Here is a 21,054-nt window from a genome sequence, read left to right as displayed (position 1 = left end):
CTTAATAATAATAATAATAATAATAATAATAATAATAATAATAATAATAATAATAATAATAATATAAATATATATATATATATATGTTTACAGAGAGAGATAGATGTATTTGTGTATGTGTCTCGAAGCCAAAACTGATCGACTTTATAGATGTTTTGTGGAATCAGTCCCCATGCAATCGCATGGGGTTTTAGTGTGTAGGCCATGCGATCGCATGGCTTCATTTTACAGCTCACATCATTTTTTGTCCTACGCTTGTCGACGTAATAATATAATAAATTTAAAATTTTAAAAAGTCGTATTTATTAAATACTTTAGGGGTATTCTATGTAACTTATAATTAATAATTTCTATTATGTCGTTTTCATGTGAATAGTAAATAAATTAATTTAAATTCAACTATTTAAACTACACGTTGTACGTTGTGCTTTACAAATTGTACATTATTAATTTAACTTCGTTTCTTAAAAAAAAAATACAAAAATTATATCATAAAAATAAAATGACTTTCTACGTAAAATTTTTAACTTGAAATAGCATCGTTTAATAGTAAATTTTTAATCATTTCGTATATAAATATTATTCGCATGATTCCGTATATATCGAAAACTCTTATATTTATTAAAATATGTATATAATACATGTTATGACGTTCGTGAATCGTTGGACAAACAGAGTGGTCAACCGTTATATAAAAAAATCATTTTCAAAAGTTTTAAAACTTGTCAAAATTCATTGCTTATCATGTCGAAAATATTAAATCATATAGAGAATTGGTTTAAATAAGTCGAAATTTTCCGGGTCATCACAATATGATACCATGCTCCACTGATTCAACATCATTGTTACAACACGGACAAAGAAGGGAGTCGAGGTCGATACCACGCTTATCGAGCTCAACCCGGACTGGAATCCTCTCACACATAGCACGCCACATAAAAATGCCAACCTTTTGGGAAAGTAAGTTATTTATTTTAGTAACACTTGTTGAGTTATTAATGGGAAGGCTAGCTACATCAATTTTGAGAGTAACCATGCGCGTATTGTAAGAACCATTGTTATCCAAAACCCACTTCCACAGAGAGTTACCTTTTCCAAGCTGCGGACCACAAGTGATTATCGAAATAAGCTGATCCAATTCACCACAAAGCCTGCCGGATAGCACTCTGATCCAATTCCATTCGAAAAACCATGACCCGCTGGAGAACTTAACTCTGCCCTGAACCGAAACATGCTGCTCCTGATCCAACCTATATAATCTTGGGAAGTCATCTTTTAAACATAAACTACGAGTCCAAGCATCATGCCAAAACAGAACATCTCTCCCGTCACCTATCTTTTTCTCAAAAAAGGTTTCAATATTCAAGCCAACTTTCAACAAATCACGACCAATCTCAATAATATTATGCCAAACAGATCCTCGAAGATTAGAATAAAAATTAACATTAAGACTCAGCCCACCGTCCCGCCCATAAATACTTTTAATGACATTCACCCGTAAGGAGTCGGTTTCGGTACATGACCTCCATCTCCACTTACTCAAAAGAGCCCAATTTTTTTTTTTTTTTGCTTTTAGAGACCCAAAGTTTAGCCCGCCCTCACCATAAGGAACTAAAATTGTATCCCATTTGTGATAATCATCACAAAGCCTGTCTGATAGTACTCTGAAAATGTATTTTGAACATTTTCCTGATTATATAATTGAACTTTGGTCGATGATAAAACTTATGTGATAATCATCATAAAACCTTGATCAATACAAATGAGAAACAATCCACTAAAACGGTATGCATGAAACGATTTAAAACAAAACAAATTAAACTATAAAGCGTATAATTATACAAAGAAAACTTAAAAAAAAACGACTACAACAAGCAATGATGCATCATTCAAATTTGCTTCTTCGAATTTGATTACTAATTTTTTTAGCAGGAAGTAAATTCTCATAATATAATGTTTGTATTATAAAATTATTAGTGCATAAATTATACACATGGCTTTTTACTTTGTTATGAAATCTTTAACGCTTTTAATATCGAATTAGATATTAGAAATACCAACAATGTAGAGCATTTTTTGTGATAAAAGAACATTAGTCCGTATTTTTGTCCTTGATAAGCCTAACACCTACCTCACCTCCCGTTATAAAAACTTGACGTTGACGTCCGTCCGTTAATCACCGTTAACTTCACCATGGGTCCCAAAGGTCCTACGTGGACACTGGCCAGGTTCCCTATGCCTCTTGGTAACCTTCACCTATTTAACACGCGCGGACCCCACAACACATTCAATACACACTTTGACGTAAAAATACAAGATTCCACATTTCTGTTTTATTCTAAATCAATTGCTTTGTTCACTTGTACATTATGCAATAAAGGTGTTTACTGATCTGGAATTGGCGCGTGAAGATCTGTTTACTGACAGGTTTATATAAAAAAATATACGTTTCATTTCCCGCTTTTTCTTTAATTAAATATTTTATGCCACTTTTAGTTACATAAACTTTTGTTTATTTTTATGTAAAAAATATTGAAAGTGCTATCTTTCCAGCAATATTTTTAAGTTACATATACCCATAATATTTGTTTTCGACTTAAATAAAATAACAATTTATCTAGAAAACCCTATTAAATTAAATCACTTATATTTGTTAAATTTAATATCGCTATTTAAAATAATATTTTTCCCAACCAAGATCTATCATTTCTTATACACCAAATGATTATGCTTTCAAAATCTCACATGAATATGTTTTCAATGCTTCTTACATTATAAAATACCATACAATATTTTCCAGGTGTTATAATAATAATAATAATATAGATATGGATAGTCAATTTTGGTGTATACATATAGTCAATTTTGGTACACAAAGTATGTATTTTTATATTGAGATTTTAGGCTATAAATACTCATGAATGCAAGCATTAAACTTGCACCATTTCTCACACTTACAAAGTGTTTCTTTCTTTCTCTCAATTATCATCTTTGTTCTTACACTTCATTATTAGTATTCTAAATCAAGAATCAAATCACTAAAGGTAGTTATAAGCCTACTGAATTATAACATCAAGAATCAAACCACTAAAGGTAGTTATAAGCCTACTGAATTATAACATCAAGAATCAAACCACTAAAGGTAGTTATAAGCCTACTGAATTATAACACGTTATCAGCACGATAATCTTAATACTAAATATGGTTGGCTCTGCCACCAAAATGATATATGGTCGGTTATACCACCAAAATGATATATGGTCGGTTATACCACCAAAATGATATATGGTCGGTTATACCACCAGAATGATATAGGTCGGTTATACCACCTGAAAAAATATATGGTCGACACTGTCGCCAAATTTTCATTTATGTTTACTAATATTTATATTTTTGTTATATAACATTTATTTATGATTGCTTACACATGGTCGACACTGTCACCTACTTATCATTTATGTTATATTAAATTTATGTTTAATGTTTATATACTTATGAATATAAATTGACTCTAATTTATCATGATGTTTGTTTTAATTTTTGATAATAGAAAATGTCGAATCTGGAAAAGCTTAAATTTACTCCTTTAGAATCAACTGGAAACAACTACATGCCATGGGTTATAAAAGTAAAAATGCATCTTAAATCAATGGGCATTCTTGAAACCATAAATGAAAACAACACTTGTTCTGAAAAAGAACAAGCTACGGCATGTTGCTTTATTCATCAACATATTGATGAATGCTTACAAAATAATTATGTGACTGTAGAAGATCCCCATGTTTTATGGGAAGGTCTCAAAAGCAGATTCAATAATCAAAGAGAAATTTTACTTCCAGCTGCAATGGAACAATGGAGAACATTAAGGTTCCAAGACTTTAAGAAAGTAAATGAATACAGCTCAGCTCTGTATAATACATGTTCACAACTTAAATTCTGTGGACATGAAATTAGTGATGCAGACATGATGGAGAAAACTTTCTCCACAATGAATGCTGCAAACATCACAGTGCAAAGAAATTTGAGAATGCTAAAGTTCAAAACATATCCTGAACTTAATTCATATCTCTTAGTTGCAGAGCAAAATGATGAGCTATTAATGAAAAATCAGCAATCCCGTCCTACTGGTACACTTGCAATCCCTGAAGCAAATACTGCAAATAATTATAAACAGGGACAAGGACGCGGGCAAGGTCGTGGTTATAATAACCATCACCATCATCATGCCAAAAGCCATAACTATGGTAGAAACCATCCTTATGGTAATGGTAATGGGCGTGGACGTGGTCGTGGTCGTGGCCGTGGTGGTCAAAGAAATAGTAATCCACGAAAATATAAATATCAACCACAAAACAAGCCCATTAAACAAGATGTTGAAGAAAATTCTTCTAAAAATTCTGAAGAATCTTGCTACAGATGTGGTAGAATGGGCCACTGGGCTAATACTTGCCGAACATCTAAACATCTTGTTAAGATGTATCAGGATTCGCTGAAAGATAAAGAAAAGGAAGTAAACTTTGTGGATAACGTCGATCCAACAGTCACTGAGAAACCATCTGATTTATATGAAGATTTCTTGAATGTTTAAGTTGTGTGTCTTTCGAAAAATAAACGATTTAATATCGTCTGTCTTTGTCATTATGTTTGCTAAATGTTTCAGTACTATCTATTTGCGTTTAAAATATTGTGTAATATTAATGTACTCACTATTTATTTCTTATATATGAAGTTCAATATGAATTTTGCTGGAATACAACATCAATCAAGTGGTGGAGATCTCTGTATAGCAGACAGTGGAACTACACACACTATACTTAAATCCGAGAAATATTTTATTGATCTAAAACCAACGGAAGGAACTATACATACAATATCAGGACCTGCTAACTTGATAAAAGGGATAGGAAAGGCAAATTTCATACTACCAAATGGTACAAAAATTTTAATAAATGATGCCTTATTTTCTCCCAAGTCAAGCAGAAATTTATTGAGTTTCTCCGACATATACCTTAACGGGTATGATTATCAGTCAGTGACAACAGAAAATGAGAAATATTTAAGTATCACTGACAAGAGTCATGTGGTTGAAAAACTGCCAAGACTTAGTTCTGGATTACATTATACACATATAAATGTACCAGAAATACATATGGTAGTTAACGAAAAATATATTGATCCTGGTGTATTCAGTTTATGGCATAACAGATTAGGCCATCCAGGATCAACAATGATGAAAAGGATTATTGAATGTACTCATGGACATCCACTAAAGGATAGAAAAATCCATCATGATACAATGGTTCCATGTACATCTTGCTCTCTTGGAAAATTGATAACTAGACCCTCACCACTTAAGGTTGAGAAAGAATCACCAATGTTTCTTGAAAGAATTCAAGGTGATATATGTGGACCAATTCATCCACCATGTGGACCATTTAGATATTTCATGGTTCTAATAGACGCATCTAGCAGATGGTCTCATGTTTGTCTGTTATCAAGCCGTAATGTGGCATTTGCAAAATTTCTTGCCCAAATTATTAAATTGAGAGCTCATTTTCCTGATTACACCATTAAAAGGGTGAGACTTGATAATGCTGGTGAATTTACATCTCAAGCATTTAATGACTATTGCATGTCTATAGGAATTGTTGTTGAACATTCTGTTGCTCATGTGCATACACAAAATGGTTTAGCCGAGTCATTGATTAAACGTTTACAGTTAATCGCTAGACCATTGATAATGAGAACAAAACTCCCTGTATCTATATGGGGTCATGCAATTTTACATGCTGCTGCATTGATTCGCATCAGACCAAGTGCAAGTCATAAATATTCCCCCCTACAACTTGCTTTTGGTCAAGAGCCAAATATTTCCCATCTTAGAACATTTGGTTGTGCAGTGTATGTTCCAATTGCGACACCACAACGTACAAAAATGGGTCCTCAAAGGAGGTTGGGAATATATGTTGGATATGAAACATCTTCAATATTAAGGTATATTGAACATATGACAGGTGACGTTTTTACAGCACGTTTTGCTGATTGTCATTTTAATGAAACATTGTTCCCTAGATTAGGGGGAGAAATGAAAAATAAAGAAAATGATGTTTCATGGTGTGAACCTCAATTAAAGTATCTTGATCCTCGCACAAAAGAATGCGAGACAGAAGTTCAAAAGATAATGCATATACAAGAACTTGCAAATCAATTGCCTGATGCATTTACAGATACAAAAACGGTGACAAAATCATATATACCAGCAGTAAATACTCCAGCTCGAATTGAAATTCCAAAAGCTGGCAATAACGTCACTCATGAATCTTTGCCACGTCAGAAACGTGGAAGACCAATCGGTTCAAAGGATAAAAATCCTCGAAAAAGAAAATCAGCTGATAATGAAGTAAAAGAAAGTGTTCAAGAAGAACCACAAATCAGTACTCCTACTGCAGAGGAGATTGATGATGTCAATACAGAAATTGCAATCAATTATGCATATTCAAAAACATTATGGAACCGAAATGAAATGAAAAATCTTGATGAGAAATTTTCATTTAATGTTGCATATGACATCATGAATAATGATGATGATCCAGAACCAACATCTATGGTTGAATGTCAAAATAGACATGATTGGGCTCAATGGAAAGAAGCAATACGAGCTGAATTAGAATCACTCAATAAAAGAAAAGTTTTCGGATCCATCATTCTCACTCCTAAAGATGTGAAACCTGTAGGATACAGATGGATTTTTGTCCGAAAAAGAAATGAGAAAAATGAAGTTACAAGGTATAAAGCTAGACTTGTAGCTCAAGGTTTTTCTCAAAGACCGGGAATTGATTATGAAGAAACTTATTCTCCTGTTATGGATGCAATTACTTTTAGGTACTTAATCAGTCTGGCAGTTTCTAAAAATTTAGAAATGCATCTCATGGATGTTGTGACTGCTTATCTATATGGATCACTTGATAGTGATATATATATGAAGTTACCTGAAGGATTTAAGGTACCAGAAGCATCAAATGCAAAACCCAAAGAAATGTATTCGATTAAATTACAAAGATCTTTATATGGGTTAAAACAATCGGGACGTATGTGGTATAACCGATTAAGTGATTACTTGATAAGCAAAGGGTATACAAATAACCTTACTTGCCCTTGTGTTTTCATTAAGAAAACAACATCCGGATATGTGATCATAGCTGTTTATGTTGATGATCTTAACATCATAGGTACAAATAAAGAGATCTATGAAGCCATTCAACTTCTAAAGAAAGAATTTGAAATGAAAGATCTCGGAAAAACCAAGTATTGCCTTGGTTTACAAATTGAGCATATGCCTAATGGTTTACTTGTACATCAAACAACATATACTGAAAAGATTTTGAAACGTTTCAATATGGACAAGGCAAAACCATTAAGTACTCCTATGGTTGTTAGATCACTCAATGTTGAAGCTGATCCATTTCGTCCATGTGAAGATCAAGAAGACATTCTTGGACCAGAAGTACCATATCTTAGTGCAATTGGAGCTCTTATGTATCTTACAAATTGTACAAGACCTGACATTTCTTTTGCAGTTAATTTGTTGGCAAGGTTCAGCTCTGCTCCTACCAAAAGACACTGGAATGGGATCAAACACATATTTCGATACCTTCGAGGAACTACTGATTTAGGATTATTTTATTCTAACGAATCAAAACAAGATTTGGTTGGTTATGCAGATGCAGGTTATTTATCTGATCCACATAAAGCTAAATCTCAAACTGGATATGTATTCCTAAATGGAGGTACTGCAATATCATGGCGTTCTCAAAAACAAACACTTGTTGCTACATCGTCAAATCATGCCGAAGTGATTGCATTACATGAAGCTACTCGAGAATGTTTTTGGTTGAGATCAATGACACAACTCATTACTGATTCTTGTGGACTAGAACGCGATAAAAGTCCAACAACTATATATGAAGATAATGCAGCTTGCATAGCACAGATGAAAGAAGGGTATATCAAAAGTGACCGAACAAAACACATACCACCTAGATTCTTCTCATACACTCAAAATCTCATTAAGGACAACCAGATTGAAATGAGATATGTGCAATCTAGCAAAAACTCTGCTGATCTTTTCACGAAAGCACTTCCAACTGCTATTTTCAGAACACACGTTCATAACATTGGCATGAGACATGTTCAAAAGATGTAACAGCTGAAGCGATGTCTACTTGAGGGGGAGTCAACTCCATGCTGCACTCTTTTTCCCTTAGCTAAAGTTTTTTCCCACTGGGTTTTCTTTAGCAAGGTTTTTAACGAGGCAGTAATTTATAGTTGATCTTCAACAAAATAAAATTGCTATCCAAGGGGGAGTGTTATAATAATAATAATAATATAGATATGGATAGTCAATTTTGGTGTATACATATAGTCAATTTTGGTACACAAAGTATGTATTTTTATATTGAGATTTTAGGCTATAAATACTCATGAATGCAAGCATTAAACTTGCACCATTTCTCACACTTACAAAGTGTTTCTTTCTTTCTCTCCATTATCATCTTTGTTCTTACACTTCATTATTAGTATTCTAAATCAAGAATCAAATCACTAAAGGTAGTTATAAGCCTACTGAATTATAACATTAAGAATCAAACCACTAAAGGTAGTTATAAGCCTACTGAATTATAACATCAAGAATCAAACCACTAAAGGTAGTTATAAGCCTACTGAATTATAACACCAGGATTATTGTTATTGTGATTAGAAAAAGGATAGAATTTGATTATATATAAATGCTATTCTTTATGGGAGCAAGTAATTAATTATCCAAGATTTTAACCTAATGTGTCTCTTATTAAATAAAATAAAGTATGGAGTAAATATTTTAACAAATATATTATTTATCTAAAAAGCTTTTTAAAAAAAAAAAAAACGTTAACAAGAAATCGAAAAAGAATTAAAAATAAATAGTTTACTCAAAAATTCCAAAAGAATTCTTTATCCTAATGAATGAATGATTCTTTTTTCCTTTTCTTTTTATAAAAGTAGAAAAAACCCATTTACTCCACTATTCTAGTCTTAAAAAACTCTCACACACACAGTGACCACTCCTGCCCACGCTTGCTCCGTTGCCGTACTCCGCCGTAACACCGCCGTGGCCAAATCTCACCATTTCATACACTCTCACATTCTTTCAAGCTTTAACCTATAACTTTAACTGAAAAAATGAGGGGTATGTAATAGTGTTCAAAGTTGGGGTATACACAACATATTTCACAACCAATTGTACGGTAACATTTTCCCTAAATCTTACAAACCCTAAAACATTTGTATAAAACCTTTTGTGTGCTTATATTCATCTGAAATTAGTGAAATTTGATCTTCTTGTCAAACCCATTTGGTATATACCTTTTCTATAGTACAAAATAAAACTCCATTGAGTTTTTAATGTTTTGGTGAAGATGGGTATTAGGGTTTAATTCTCTGAACTAGTGAAATTTGACCTTCTCAAGTCAAACACATTTGGTAATTTACTTGGATTTCAGTAAAGTTTAAAACTTTATTGAGATTTTATGTTGTTGGTGAAGATGGGGTATAGTGTTATATTAGTGGTTATGTTTATTGTACCTGCTATGAGTCAGCTACCTTCACAAGATATATTAGCATTACTTGAATTTAAGAAAGGTATTAAACATGACCCAACTGGATTTGTACTTAGTTCTTGGAATGAAGAGTCTATTGACTTCAATGGTTGTCCATCATCTTGGAATGGAATCATGTGTAATGGTGGTAATGTTGCTGGTGTAGTTCTTGATCATTTGTCATTATCAGCTGATGTTGATTTAAACATCTTTACAAATCTTACAAAGTTAGTCAAACTTTCGATTTCAAACAATTCAATATCTGGGAAATTTCCAAGAAAGTTGGGGAAAATGCTCGAGTTTCTTGATATTTCAGATAATTTGTTTAATTCAACGTTACCTCCCGATATCGGTAATGTTGAGAGCTTAAAGAATCTATCTTTAGCAGGAAACAACTTTTCAGGATCTATTTCTGATTGGATTTCAGGGCTTAGCTCAATACAATCTTTGGATTTGAGCCGTAACTCATTCTCCGGCCCGGTCCCACCTTCTTTCACAAAGTTAAACAATTTGGTTTATGTAAATTTGTCTGTTAACGGGTTCACGAAGACAATGCCTAAAGGGTTTTTGGATATGGGTGTTCTTGAAGTTATAGATTTGCATGGAAATATGTTTGATGGTGATTTGGATACTCAATTCTTGCTTTTAACCACTGCTACTCATGTTGATTTTAGCGATAATTTGCTAACGAGTTCTTCAAGTCAAAACGGGAAGTTTTTACCTGGGATTTCTGAAACCGTTAAGTACTTGAATCTTAGTCGTAACCAGTTAACAGGGTCGTTAATTAGCGCCAGTGTGGCACAAATGTTTGCGAGCTTAACTGTATTAGATTTAAGCTACAATCAGTTCTCTGGTGAACTCCCTAGTTTCAATTTCGCTTATGATCTTCAAGTTCTTAAGCTCTCGAATAACAAGTTTTCAGGGTTTGTACCAAATGATCTTTTAAAAGGTGATTCATTGGTTTTAACCGAGTTAGACTTGAGTGGCAATAACTTCACAGGTATTTTTTTATAATTATTTGTATATTATTAGCATTTTTGTTACTGAATTCTAATACTGCTTGTGTTTGGTTTTATGTTTTTTAATGTTTTGATTGAATTTGCAGGACCAATTAGTATGATAATGTCAACAACGCTTCTAGTTCTTAATCTATCTTCCAATGGGCTCACAGGTGAGCTTCCATTAGTCACTGGTGGCTGTGTTGTTCTTGATTTGTCAAACAACAAATTTGAAGGAAATTTGACCAAATTGGTCAAATGGGGTAACCTAGAGTTTCTTGATCTTAGTCAGAATCGGTTAACCGGTTCATTCCCTGAGGTCACGGGTCAATTCTTACGGCTTAACCACTTGAACCTATCTCATAATTCTCTTGATTCATCTGTCCCAAAAGTAATCACACGGTTTCCTAGACTCGCGGTTCTTGATTTAGGGTTCAACCAGTTTGATGGACCATTTCCTAATGGTTTAATATCTATGCCTACTTTACATGAACTTCATCTTCAAAGTAATAAACTTTTGGGACATATTGATCTGTTTCCATCTTCTTTTGTCTCTAATGTATCCAACATTCGAGTTCTTGATATTTCTAACAATCAACTAAATGGCGATTTTCCTGACGGGTTTGACTCGTTGACCAAACTTCAATTTCTTGATATCTCGGGTAACAATTTCTCAGGTTCTTTACCGTCATCTTTGACTGTACTCACTAGTCTTGTCACTTTAGATATATCGCAGAATGATTTCACTGGTCCATTGTTAAACAATTTGACTAATGATTTAACGAGCTTTAACGCATCATATAACGATCTCTCTGGTATTGTTCCTGAAAATTTAAGAAAGTTTCCCGAATCTTCGTTTTTCCCCGGGAATTCTGACTTGCAGTTTCCTAATCCGCCAGCTGGATCAAACTCACCCAAGAAGAAGAAACCGATTAAAACCATTTTTAAAGTTTTGGTAATTGTTGCTTGTGTTATAGCTGTGGTGATATTGATACTTCTAGCTATTTTCATTCATTACATGCGGATTTCGCGAAAGCCACTTCCACAAGAACTTGGAACGAAAGACGTAAGCCGCCGCCAAACCGCCCCGGGAACTGGCGGTGGAACGGTTGTTTCCGGCGGAGATATTATAACTTCACGAAAAGGGTCATCATCAGATACAATTACTCCTGCAAAGATAGGTGTAGGTGCAGTGGCAAGCTTTTCTCCATCTAAAACTAGTGGTTTCTCTTACTCGACCGACTCGAGTGATTCGTATACAGTCGATCGATTAGCTGGCGAGCTTTACTTTCTTGATGATACGGTCTCGTTTTCACCTGAGGAGCTGTCGCGGGCCCCAGCCGAGGTTTTGGGACGAAGTAGTCACGGGACTTCATATAGAGCAACACTTGATAATGGGTTATTGTTGACTGTTAAATGGTTAAGAGAAGGGGTTGCAAAACAGAGAAAAGATTTTGCTAAAGAGGCGAAAAAGTTTGCAAATATAAGACACCCAAATGTTGTTGGATTACGAGGGTATTATTGGGGTCCCACACAACACGAAAAGCTAATTCTTTCGGATTATATCTCTCTGGGAAGTCTTGCAAGTTTCCTCTACGGTACTAGTCTTTTTCTTTAACTTGATTACTAATCACAATTCTGTGTAAATTGTTTATTCAAGATTTGAGCTTTTCATATTGGTTATTGACTCCTTCAGCTTATGAGCTTTTTATATTAGTGGCCGCTAATATGTTAATTAAGATTTGAGCCTTTAAAATGTTGATCAAGATTTGAACTTTTAAAATGTTGATCAAGATTCGGACTTTTAAAAAGCTTTTGTGGATCAAGATTAAAACCTTTTAACCTTATTTGAGCTTTATTTTATTGATCAAAATTTGAGCTTTTAGAACATTGATTAAGATTTGAGCTTCTAAAATGTTGATCAAGATTCGAGCTTTTAGAAGTCTTTTTGGATCAAGATTAAAACCTTTTAACCTTACTGTTGAGCTTATGAGCTTTTTATATTGGCAACCACTAATATGTTGATCAAGATTCGAGCTTTTATTTATTTGATCAAAATTTGAGCTTTTAAAATGTTGATCCAGATTCGAGCTTTTATTTATTTGATCAAAATTTGAGCTTTTAAAATGTTGATCAAGATTCGAGCTTTTAAAAAGCTCTGTGGATCAAGATTAAAACCTTTTAACCTTACTGTTGAGCTTATGAGCGTTGGTGGCCACTAATATGTTGATCAAGATTCGAGCTTTTAAATTGTTGATCAAGATTTGGGCTTTTAAATTGTTAATCAAGATTTGAGCTATTAAAATCTTGATCAAGATTGGAGCTTTTAAAAGACTTTGTGGATCAACATTAAAACCTTTTAACCTTACTGTTGAGCTTATGAGCTTTTTATATTGGTGGCCACTAATATGTTGATCAATATTCGAGCTTTTAAATTGCTGATCAAGATATGAGCTTTCTAAATTGTTGATCATAATTTGAGCTTTTAAAACGTTGATCAAGATTTGAGCTTTTAAAATTCTTTATTAAAACCTTTAAACTTTACTGTTAATCAAGTTTTCTGCAATTAATCTGTTCATAATTTAAACCTCTTTTTTGTGTGCAGATCGTCCTGGAAGGAAAGGGCCGCCATTGACGTGGGCCCAAAGGCTAAAAATAGCAGTCGACATAGCTCGTGGCTTAAACTACCTCCATTTTGACCGTGAAATTCCACACGGAAACCTCAAATCAACCAACATCTTACTTGATGGTCCAGATTTAAATGCTCGTGTAGCTGATTACTGTCTCCACCGTTTAATGACCCAAGCAGGAACCATAGAACAGATTCTTGATGCAGGGGTGTTAGGCTATCGTGCACCCGAGTTAGCAGGTTCCAAACGCCCGCTTCCTTCTTTCAAGTCAGACATATATGCATTTGGTGTGATTTTGTTGGAGCTTTTAACCGGAAAGTGTGCAGGTGATGTGGTGTCGGGTGAAGATGGTGGTGGGGTCGATTTAAACGATTGGGTTAGGTTGAAGGTTGCAGAGGGACATGGTGCTGAGTGTTTTGATTCAGTTTTAGTAACGGAAATGGGAACACCGGCTGCAGATAAGGGGATGAAGGAGGTTATTGGGATCGCGTTAAGGTGTATAAGGCCGCTTTCTGAGCGGCCGGGGATCAAGACGGTTTACGAGGATCTTTCGTCTATATAGATGGCTATTTTTTGTCTATCTTTTTTGGTTCTCTTTTAACTTGTAGATTAGAGAATTAGAGATGGAACTGGTGGAATCAATAGTTCATTGCTCCTCCCCAATTTTATATTATTGCTCTAGTAGAGATCTACTCAACGATTTAATTTGTATTTCATTTAGGGTCATCGGGGTATTTCAACTTTTGCCTTGGGAAACCAAATTGTTTTTTTTCTTTTAAATTACATACGCACAAACCCATTTCAGAGCTTGCCAAACCATCTTTCCATAGTTTGACATTGAAGGGTTATCATTATCGCTTAGAAGATCCGATAGGTTGAAGCTTGCAAAATTTCCTAAGCCCCACCATTTATATACTCGATCCCAAATGTCAACAATGCGCTTACAAAAGAGAAGAGAATGATCCAACGATTATAAGTCATCGTTACATGGGCTTAAAGTTTTATGTATCATACTGTCATGTTTGGTGGGACTTGGAAAGGTTTTTGGACTTTTGAACTGCATGGCAGCATGGGCTTAAACTTTTGGGTGAAAGTTTCTACTAATATGTTTGCAATATTTTTATAGCAAAAGCAAGATTAGCATAAAGTACTACTTGTAGTTCTCCTTTCATTGAATGTATCTAAACATAATTAGGAAAAACTTAGGGATGAAATGTATTACATTACAAAAATACACATTCTTTCTTATCCCTTCTTTCCAATGACTCTCATTGTCATATTAAAAGAAAAGGAAAAATAAATATAATTATTTATGTTTGAAATTTGATCATATACATAGTATTGTATATGTATATTTTATTTGGTAAAGGCTAAAAGCAGAATTGCGTGAACTATAATCCAAAGTTATGGAATATTCGCTGAAAATAAGTAAAACAGTTATGTTTCCGCGCTTATAAAAGACTGCGGGTCATTTCACTAAGTTTTCGCGGATAGGTAGGCAATCCGCAGACCGCGAATGTTTAGAATACTATAAATAGAGGGCATGACCTCTCATTTATAGGTTGTTGATTCTCTGCCATTTGTCCAAGCCTTTGTGATTTCCACTTGTGATCTTGCCCAAGGGATTTTTATATCGCGCTAAGGTGAATCATGCTAATTGACAATCAAGACCGGGTCGGGGTGGTTGATCACTTGATTGCTAAAGTGAAAGACGATCATCGGGACCCAAAACAATTATCAAACATCCCATCCTCCATCATAATATTATTGCACTCAATTCGTAATTAAGTAATTCATTAATTAAGGATTGATCAATTGGCGCCATCCGTGGGACTCGATTTACGAATTAAACTTGAATTTTTTTGTATTGTGCTATCAAGCGATTAATTGCCTTGTTTAATTCTGATCGTGTATTATTTTGATGATTCACAGGCGAATACGTTTGTAGTCAGCGGTAAGTTGCTGGATTAACCGAAATAATGAGCAATGTTGCTGCCCAAACAAATGCTCAAAAAAGAGGAAAAAAGCGAAAGTCGGGAAGAATGTATCAAAATTGGCAATTTGCGCCAATTAATTTTCCAAAAATGCAGAGCGAAGATTTCTCTGAAATGCCGATAGTAGTATCGTGCAAGATCGCGGAAACTGGAATCACAATCATGAAAGTTCATGTTGATAATGGCAGCAGCGTTGATATTTTTTACGAGCAATGTTTTGTTCAACTGCCGGAGAGTATCAGAGTAACTTTACAACCAACCACAGCTTCGCTGACTGGTTTTGCGGGGGAATCTTCATTGCCTATGAGTGTTTTGCCCTTAGATGTGCAATAATATTATGACAATGATGATAGTTTAGTGCGCCGAGCGCGGCTAGATTTCTATGTTATGCGAACCTCATCTCGCTATAACATGTTGTTAGGCAGAACTGCCTTAGGTAAATTCGGAATTGTCCCATCTACAATTCATGGCATGATTAAATTCGCAACACGCAAAGGTATCGCGACAATAAATTCAACAAGCAAGGTGCCCATTTGTGCGGCTATTAATGTAAAAAGTGCAGTTCAAGAAGCTGGGGAAGCTGCGGAAGTCGCGGAAAGTATGGTATTGGTTAATCCCGCGTATCCCGAACAAAAAATTAAAGTAGGATGTAATGTTAGTGCGGACACAAGGAAACAAATTGTGCAGTTACTTGTGCAGTACATGGATGTTTTTGCTTGGTGTGAAAATGATATGACTGGTGTTCCGCGTCATATTGCGGAACACCGACTTAATGTAAATCCAGCCTTAAAACCTGTGGTGCAGAAGCGTAGAGGTATGGCCCCAGATCGTGTGAAATGGCTATGTGAAGAGGTAACAAAATTGGTGAGAGCTGAAATTTTACGCGAGGCTCAATACCAATCATGGATTGCGAATTCAGTATTGGTAAAAAAGCCTCATGGTTCATGGAGAATGTGTATTGATTTTAAGGATTTAAATAAAGCGTGCCCTAAGGATAATTATCCGCTTCCAGAAATTGATTTAAAAGTAGAATCTTTGCACGCTTTTCCATATAAATGTTTTTTGGATGCGACAAGGGGTTATCACCAGATCCCAATGGCTCAAGAAGATATAGACAAAACCGCTTTTCATACCGGCAAAGGTATATTTTCCTATATAATGATGCCTTTTGGTTTAATCAACGCTGGTGCGACATATCAATGTTTAATTAACACCGCGTTTGAAAACCGAATTGGGCGTAATCTTGAGGCTTATGTTGATGATTTGGTGATCAAAAGCGCAACACAAGAGCGAATCGTAGAAGATATGCGCGAAACATTCGACACATTGCGAAGAATAAACATGAAGCTTAATCCGCTTAAATGTAGTTTTGGCGAAACCGAAGGAAAGTTTTTGGGATATCTCGTTACATAACAAGGTATTCAAGCTAATCCAAAAAAGATTGCGGCTATTGAAAATATGATCGCGCCGAGAACGGTTAAAGAGGTGCAAAGTTTGACGGGATAGTTAGCTGCATTAACGCGTTTATTGTCTAAAGCTGCTAAAAGACAATTGCCGTTTTTTAAAACTTTAAAAGGCTGCTTAAAACAAAAAAGCTTTGTTTGGTCAAGCGAAGCAGAAGCTGCATTTCAAGAAATGAAGAAGTTGTTAAAAACTTTGCCTACATTAATAGCGCCAATTGATGGCGAAATTCTATACCTTTATATATCAGTGGCAAATGAAGCTTTTGGCTCAGTTTTAATCGCGGAAAGGGATAAAATACAAAAGCCTGTGTATTTTGTCAGTAAAGCCCTTACGGTAAGTGAATTAAACTATGCGCCGATTGAGAAGTTTGTATACGCGCTTATTTTAACATCGCGAAGGCTAAGAAGATATTTTCAGGGGCATCCAGTACATGTGTTAACCAATATGCCGATCAAGTAAGTCTTAACAAAACCAGAGATATCTGGCAGACTTGCGTTGTGGGCGGTAGAGTTGGGTGCTTATCAAATATCTTACCTTCCGCGAAGTGCTGTAAAGGGTCAGGTTATGGCGGATTATCTCGCTGAAATGTCTGAAGAGTTGGAGGTGATTAATGAGCGCACAGCGTTAAAACCGGTAATGGGCGAAACTTGGGATTTATTTACTGATGGTGCTTCATGTGCAGAGGGCGCAAGTGCGGATTTGGTTTTGGCAAGCCCAAGTGGTGAAGAGCATACATACGCGTTGCGTTTTAATTTTGATGTGACAAATAATGAAGCGGAGTATGAAGCAATACTTGCTGGTTTAAATATTGCACGAAAAATGAATATAATTAAGTTACGGGCATTCACAGATTCGCAGTTAGTAGCAAATCAGTATAATGGATCTTTTGAAGCACATGATTCTTCAATGCAGAAATATTTGCAATTATTGAAAGGTTTGGCAGAGCGGTTTGAATATTTTGAACTCGCGCAAATGCCAAGAAGTCAAAATAAGAAGGCGGATGCTTTAAGTAAATTGGCTGCTTTAGCGTTTTCACATTTTCAAAAACAAATTTGGATTGAGGAATTGCCAAGCAAATCAATAGATAATGACTTAATGGTTGCGTCTGTTGAAGAGGAACAGTCAAATTGGATGGAACCAATTTTGCAATACATTCGCAGTGATGTTTTGCCAAGTGATAAGCGTGAAGCTCGCCTAGTAAGAGAGTGAGCACCAATGTATATCATTCAAAATGATATCTTATATCGCAAATCATACTGTCCAATGATGCTATGTGTTGGACCAATTGAGGCAGAAATGATAGTTGATGAAGTGCATAGCGGTTCTTGTGCACTGCATTCAGGCTATAAAACTATTGCTGCGAGAATTATGCGGATGAGTTACTTTTGGCCATCCCTGTTTCGCGATGTTGCAAAATTTGTTAAGAGATGTAAAAGTTGCCAAAGGCATGCTCCGCAAAATCGAATGCCAAGGCATGATATGATTCATGTCAATTCGCCATGGCCATTTCACAAGTGGGCTATTGACATTATAGGGCCATTTCCTGCGGGACCTGGCAATGTCAAGTTTCTAATTGTGGCAATTGATTACTTTACAAAATGGGTGGAAGCTAAGGCGGTTCGCACTATCACTGGTGTGCAAGTGCGAAATTTTGTGTGGGAATACATTGTTTGCAGATTTGGTATTCCGCGTGAATTGGTTAGTGATAACGGTGCACAAATAGCAAAAGATCCTTTTAAGACATGGTGCACTGATTTGAATATAATACAAAAATTTACATCAATGGCGCATCCACAGGCTAATGGATTATGCGAAGTAACCAATCGCGATATTGTAAATGGCATTAAAAGGAGGTTATGCGAAAAGCGAACCGGTTGGGTGGATGAATTACCCAATGTGTTGTGGGCACATTGCACTACTTTCAAGAAAAGCATAGGGGAAACACCTTTTAGTTTGGTATATGGCTCTGAGGCAGTAATACCCGATGAAATTCTTGTGCCAACGCATAGAGTCGCTAACTTTGAAGAAGAAGCAAACGATGATGCATTGGGCGAGAATTTAAATTTCATTGAAGAGCGAAGGTTAATGGCTGCTATCTGAGAAGCGAATAATAAACAACAGATCACTAAGTATTATAATAAACGAGTACGAGCTTTGTCTTTCGATATAGGCGAATGGGTACTGCGAAATAATGAGGCAAGCAGAGCAGAAAAGCTTGGCAAATTGGGACCTAATTGGGAAGGCCCTTATCAAGATGTAGCAATTAATGCAGCAGGTTCATATAAGCTCGCGGATGTGGATGGGCGAACTTTACCTAATGCGTGGCATGCTGTTTTACTAAAGCGATATTATGCATAACTCTGCGCAAAGTTATATGTAACCTAAGATGCATATGCGTAATGTGCGAAATTAGCTTCAAGGCTTATAGTTGATATTCTTTTTATGTCTTCTAATTTTTAATTTTTACAAGTCTTGATCACGCTTGTAAGAATTTCAGAATTGGCATTAGAAAGAATATGCGAAATATTTACTTGTGAAATGCAAATGATTATGAAATGTTTTATACTTTATTTCATAATGTTGTGATATTTTGCAGTGTTTAGATAGCAAAGTGATGAAAAAGCCCACTTTGGCAGCATAAATTATTGCAAAAGGAAGTTATATCCTAAGTGTTTGATTTTGCCAATGCTTAGATGCTTCGCAATGCTAATTGATTGCCTAAGCATCGTTACGGCGGACTTAGAAGATTCATAACGTATAAATATATACGCATACAGATTGTTTCGCAAAAGTACACATTTATTCTGTGCACGATAATAAAAGTTGAAAATTGCAAAGGACAAGTCCGTGTTATGAATATTTGATAATGAAAGCGCTATATAAATAAAAGTACTTGCAAATATAAGAAAAAGCGAAATTTTATTAATAATGACGCAGAGGCAGCTGCGTGCTGTTATACAAAGCGAATTTCTACTCCTTGGTTAAGTCAAGCTTGATGATGTCATCTACAGTGATGAAATGTCCCGTTCTTATTGATTAAAAATGTTCCATATTAATTGATTTCGTTGCGAGGTTTTGACCTCTATATGAGACGTTTTTCAAAGACTGTATTCATTTTTAAAACAAACCATAACTTTTATTTCATAAATAAAGGTTTAAAAAGCTTTACGTAGATTATCAAATAATGATAATCTAAAATATCTTGTTTACACACGAACATTACATAATGGTTTACAATACAAATATGTTACATCGAAATCAGTTTCTTGAATGCAGTTTTTACACAATATCATACAAACATGGACTCCAAATCTTGTCCTTATTTTAGTATGCAACAGCGGAAGCTCTTAGTATTCACCTAAGAATAAACATGCTTTAAACGTCAACAAAAATGTTGGTGAGTTATAGGTTTAACCTATATATATCAAATCGTAACAATAGACCACAAGATTTCATATTTCAATACACATCCCATACATAGAGATAAAAATCATTCATATGGTGAACACCTGGTAACCGACATTAACAAGATGCATATATAAGAATATCCCCATCATTCCGGGACACCCTTCGGATATGATATAAATTTTGAAGTACTAAAGCATCCGGTACTTTGGATGGGGTTTGTTAGGCCCAATAGATCTATCTTTAGGATTCGCGTCAATTAGGGTGTCTGTTCCCTAATTCTTAGATTACCAGACTTAATAAAAAGGGGCATATTCGATTTCGATAATTCAACCATAGAATGTAGTTTCACGTACTTGTGTCTATTTTGTAAATCATTTATAAAACCTGCATGTATTCTCATCCCAAAAATATTAGATTTAGTAGGACTATAACTCACTTTCACAGATTTTTACTTCGTCGGGAAGTAAGACTTGGCCACTGGTTGATTTACGAACCTATAACAATATATACATATATATCAAAGTATGTTCAAAATATATTTACAACACTTTTAATATATTTTGATGTTTTAAGTTTATTAAGTTAGCTGTCCTCGTTAGTAACCTACAACTAGTTGTCCACAGTTAGATGTATAGAAATAAATCGATAAATATTATCTTGAATCAATCCACGACCCAGTGTATACGTATCTCAGTATTGATCACAACTCAAACTATATATATTTTGGAATCAACCTCAACCCTGTATAGCTAACTCCAACATTCACATATAGAGTGTCTATGGTTGTTCCGAAATATATATAGATGTGTCGACATGATAGGTCGAAACATTGTATACGTGTCTATGGTATCTCAAGATTACATAATATACAATACAAGTTGATTAAGTTATGGTTGGAATAGATTTGTTACCAATTTTCACGTAG

General features: G+C 34.9%; 2 protein-coding genes across 2 annotated transcripts; both read left to right on the top strand.

The window, feature by feature from the left end:
• Window positions 1–9,581: 9,581 nt before the first annotated feature.
• On the top strand, window positions 9,582–13,825 carry LOC139856019 (LRR receptor-like serine/threonine-protein kinase GHR1). Its single transcript, XM_071845257.1, has 3 exons — window positions 9,582–10,635; window positions 10,741–12,231; window positions 13,239–13,825. Exons 1-3 carry the CDS (start codon window positions 9,582–9,584, stop codon window positions 13,823–13,825), a joined length of 3,132 nt encoding a protein of 1,043 aa, XP_071701358.1.
• Window positions 13,826–15,371: 1,546 nt separating this feature from the next.
• Window positions 15,372–17,930, top strand: LOC139855298 (uncharacterized). Its single transcript, XM_071844532.1, has 6 exons — window positions 15,372–15,564; window positions 15,679–15,965; window positions 16,062–16,181; window positions 16,347–16,620; window positions 16,834–17,054; window positions 17,199–17,930. Exons 1-6 carry the CDS (start codon window positions 15,372–15,374, stop codon window positions 17,928–17,930), a joined length of 1,827 nt encoding a protein of 608 aa, XP_071700633.1.
• Window positions 17,931–21,054: the final 3,124 nt, after the last annotated feature.

The sequence above is a fragment of the Rutidosis leptorrhynchoides genome, chromosome 6 (genome assembly GCF_046630445.1).
Source record: "Rutidosis leptorrhynchoides isolate AG116_Rl617_1_P2 chromosome 6, CSIRO_AGI_Rlap_v1, whole genome shotgun sequence".
Taxonomy (NCBI): domain Eukaryota; kingdom Viridiplantae; phylum Streptophyta; class Magnoliopsida; order Asterales; family Asteraceae; genus Rutidosis; species Rutidosis leptorrhynchoides.
The sequence above is the reverse complement of the archived record's forward strand: the minus strand, read 5'-3'. Positions and strand labels throughout refer to the sequence as shown.

What these genes read in the sequence shown, in the direction of transcription:
- LOC139856019 (XM_071845257.1), top strand. Translation starts at nt 9,582, where the DNA reads ATGGGGTATAGTGTTATATTAGTGGTTATGTTTATTGTACCTGCTATG. An exon ending in GAGTGGCAATAACTTCACAG is followed by an intron (nt 10,636 to 10,740) that starts GTATTTTTTTAT and finishes TTGAATTTGCAG; the next exon opens with GACCAATTAGTATGATAATG. An exon ending in TCTTGCAAGTTTCCTCTACG is followed by an intron (nt 12,232 to 13,238) that starts GTACTAGTCTTT and finishes TTTTGTGTGCAG; the next exon opens with ATCGTCCTGGAAGGAAAGGG.
- LOC139855298 (XM_071844532.1), top strand. Translation starts at nt 15,372, where the DNA reads ATGCCGATAGTAGTATCGTGCAAGATCGCGGAAACTGGAATCACAATC. An exon ending in GGATTGCGAATTCAGTATTG is followed by an intron (nt 16,182 to 16,346) that starts GTAAAAAAGCCT and finishes GGTTATCACCAG; the next exon opens with ATCCCAATGGCTCAAGAAGA. An exon ending in GAAGCTTAATCCGCTTAAAT is followed by an intron (nt 16,621 to 16,833) that starts GTAGTTTTGGCG and finishes AAACTTTAAAAG; the next exon opens with GCTGCTTAAAACAAAAAAGC.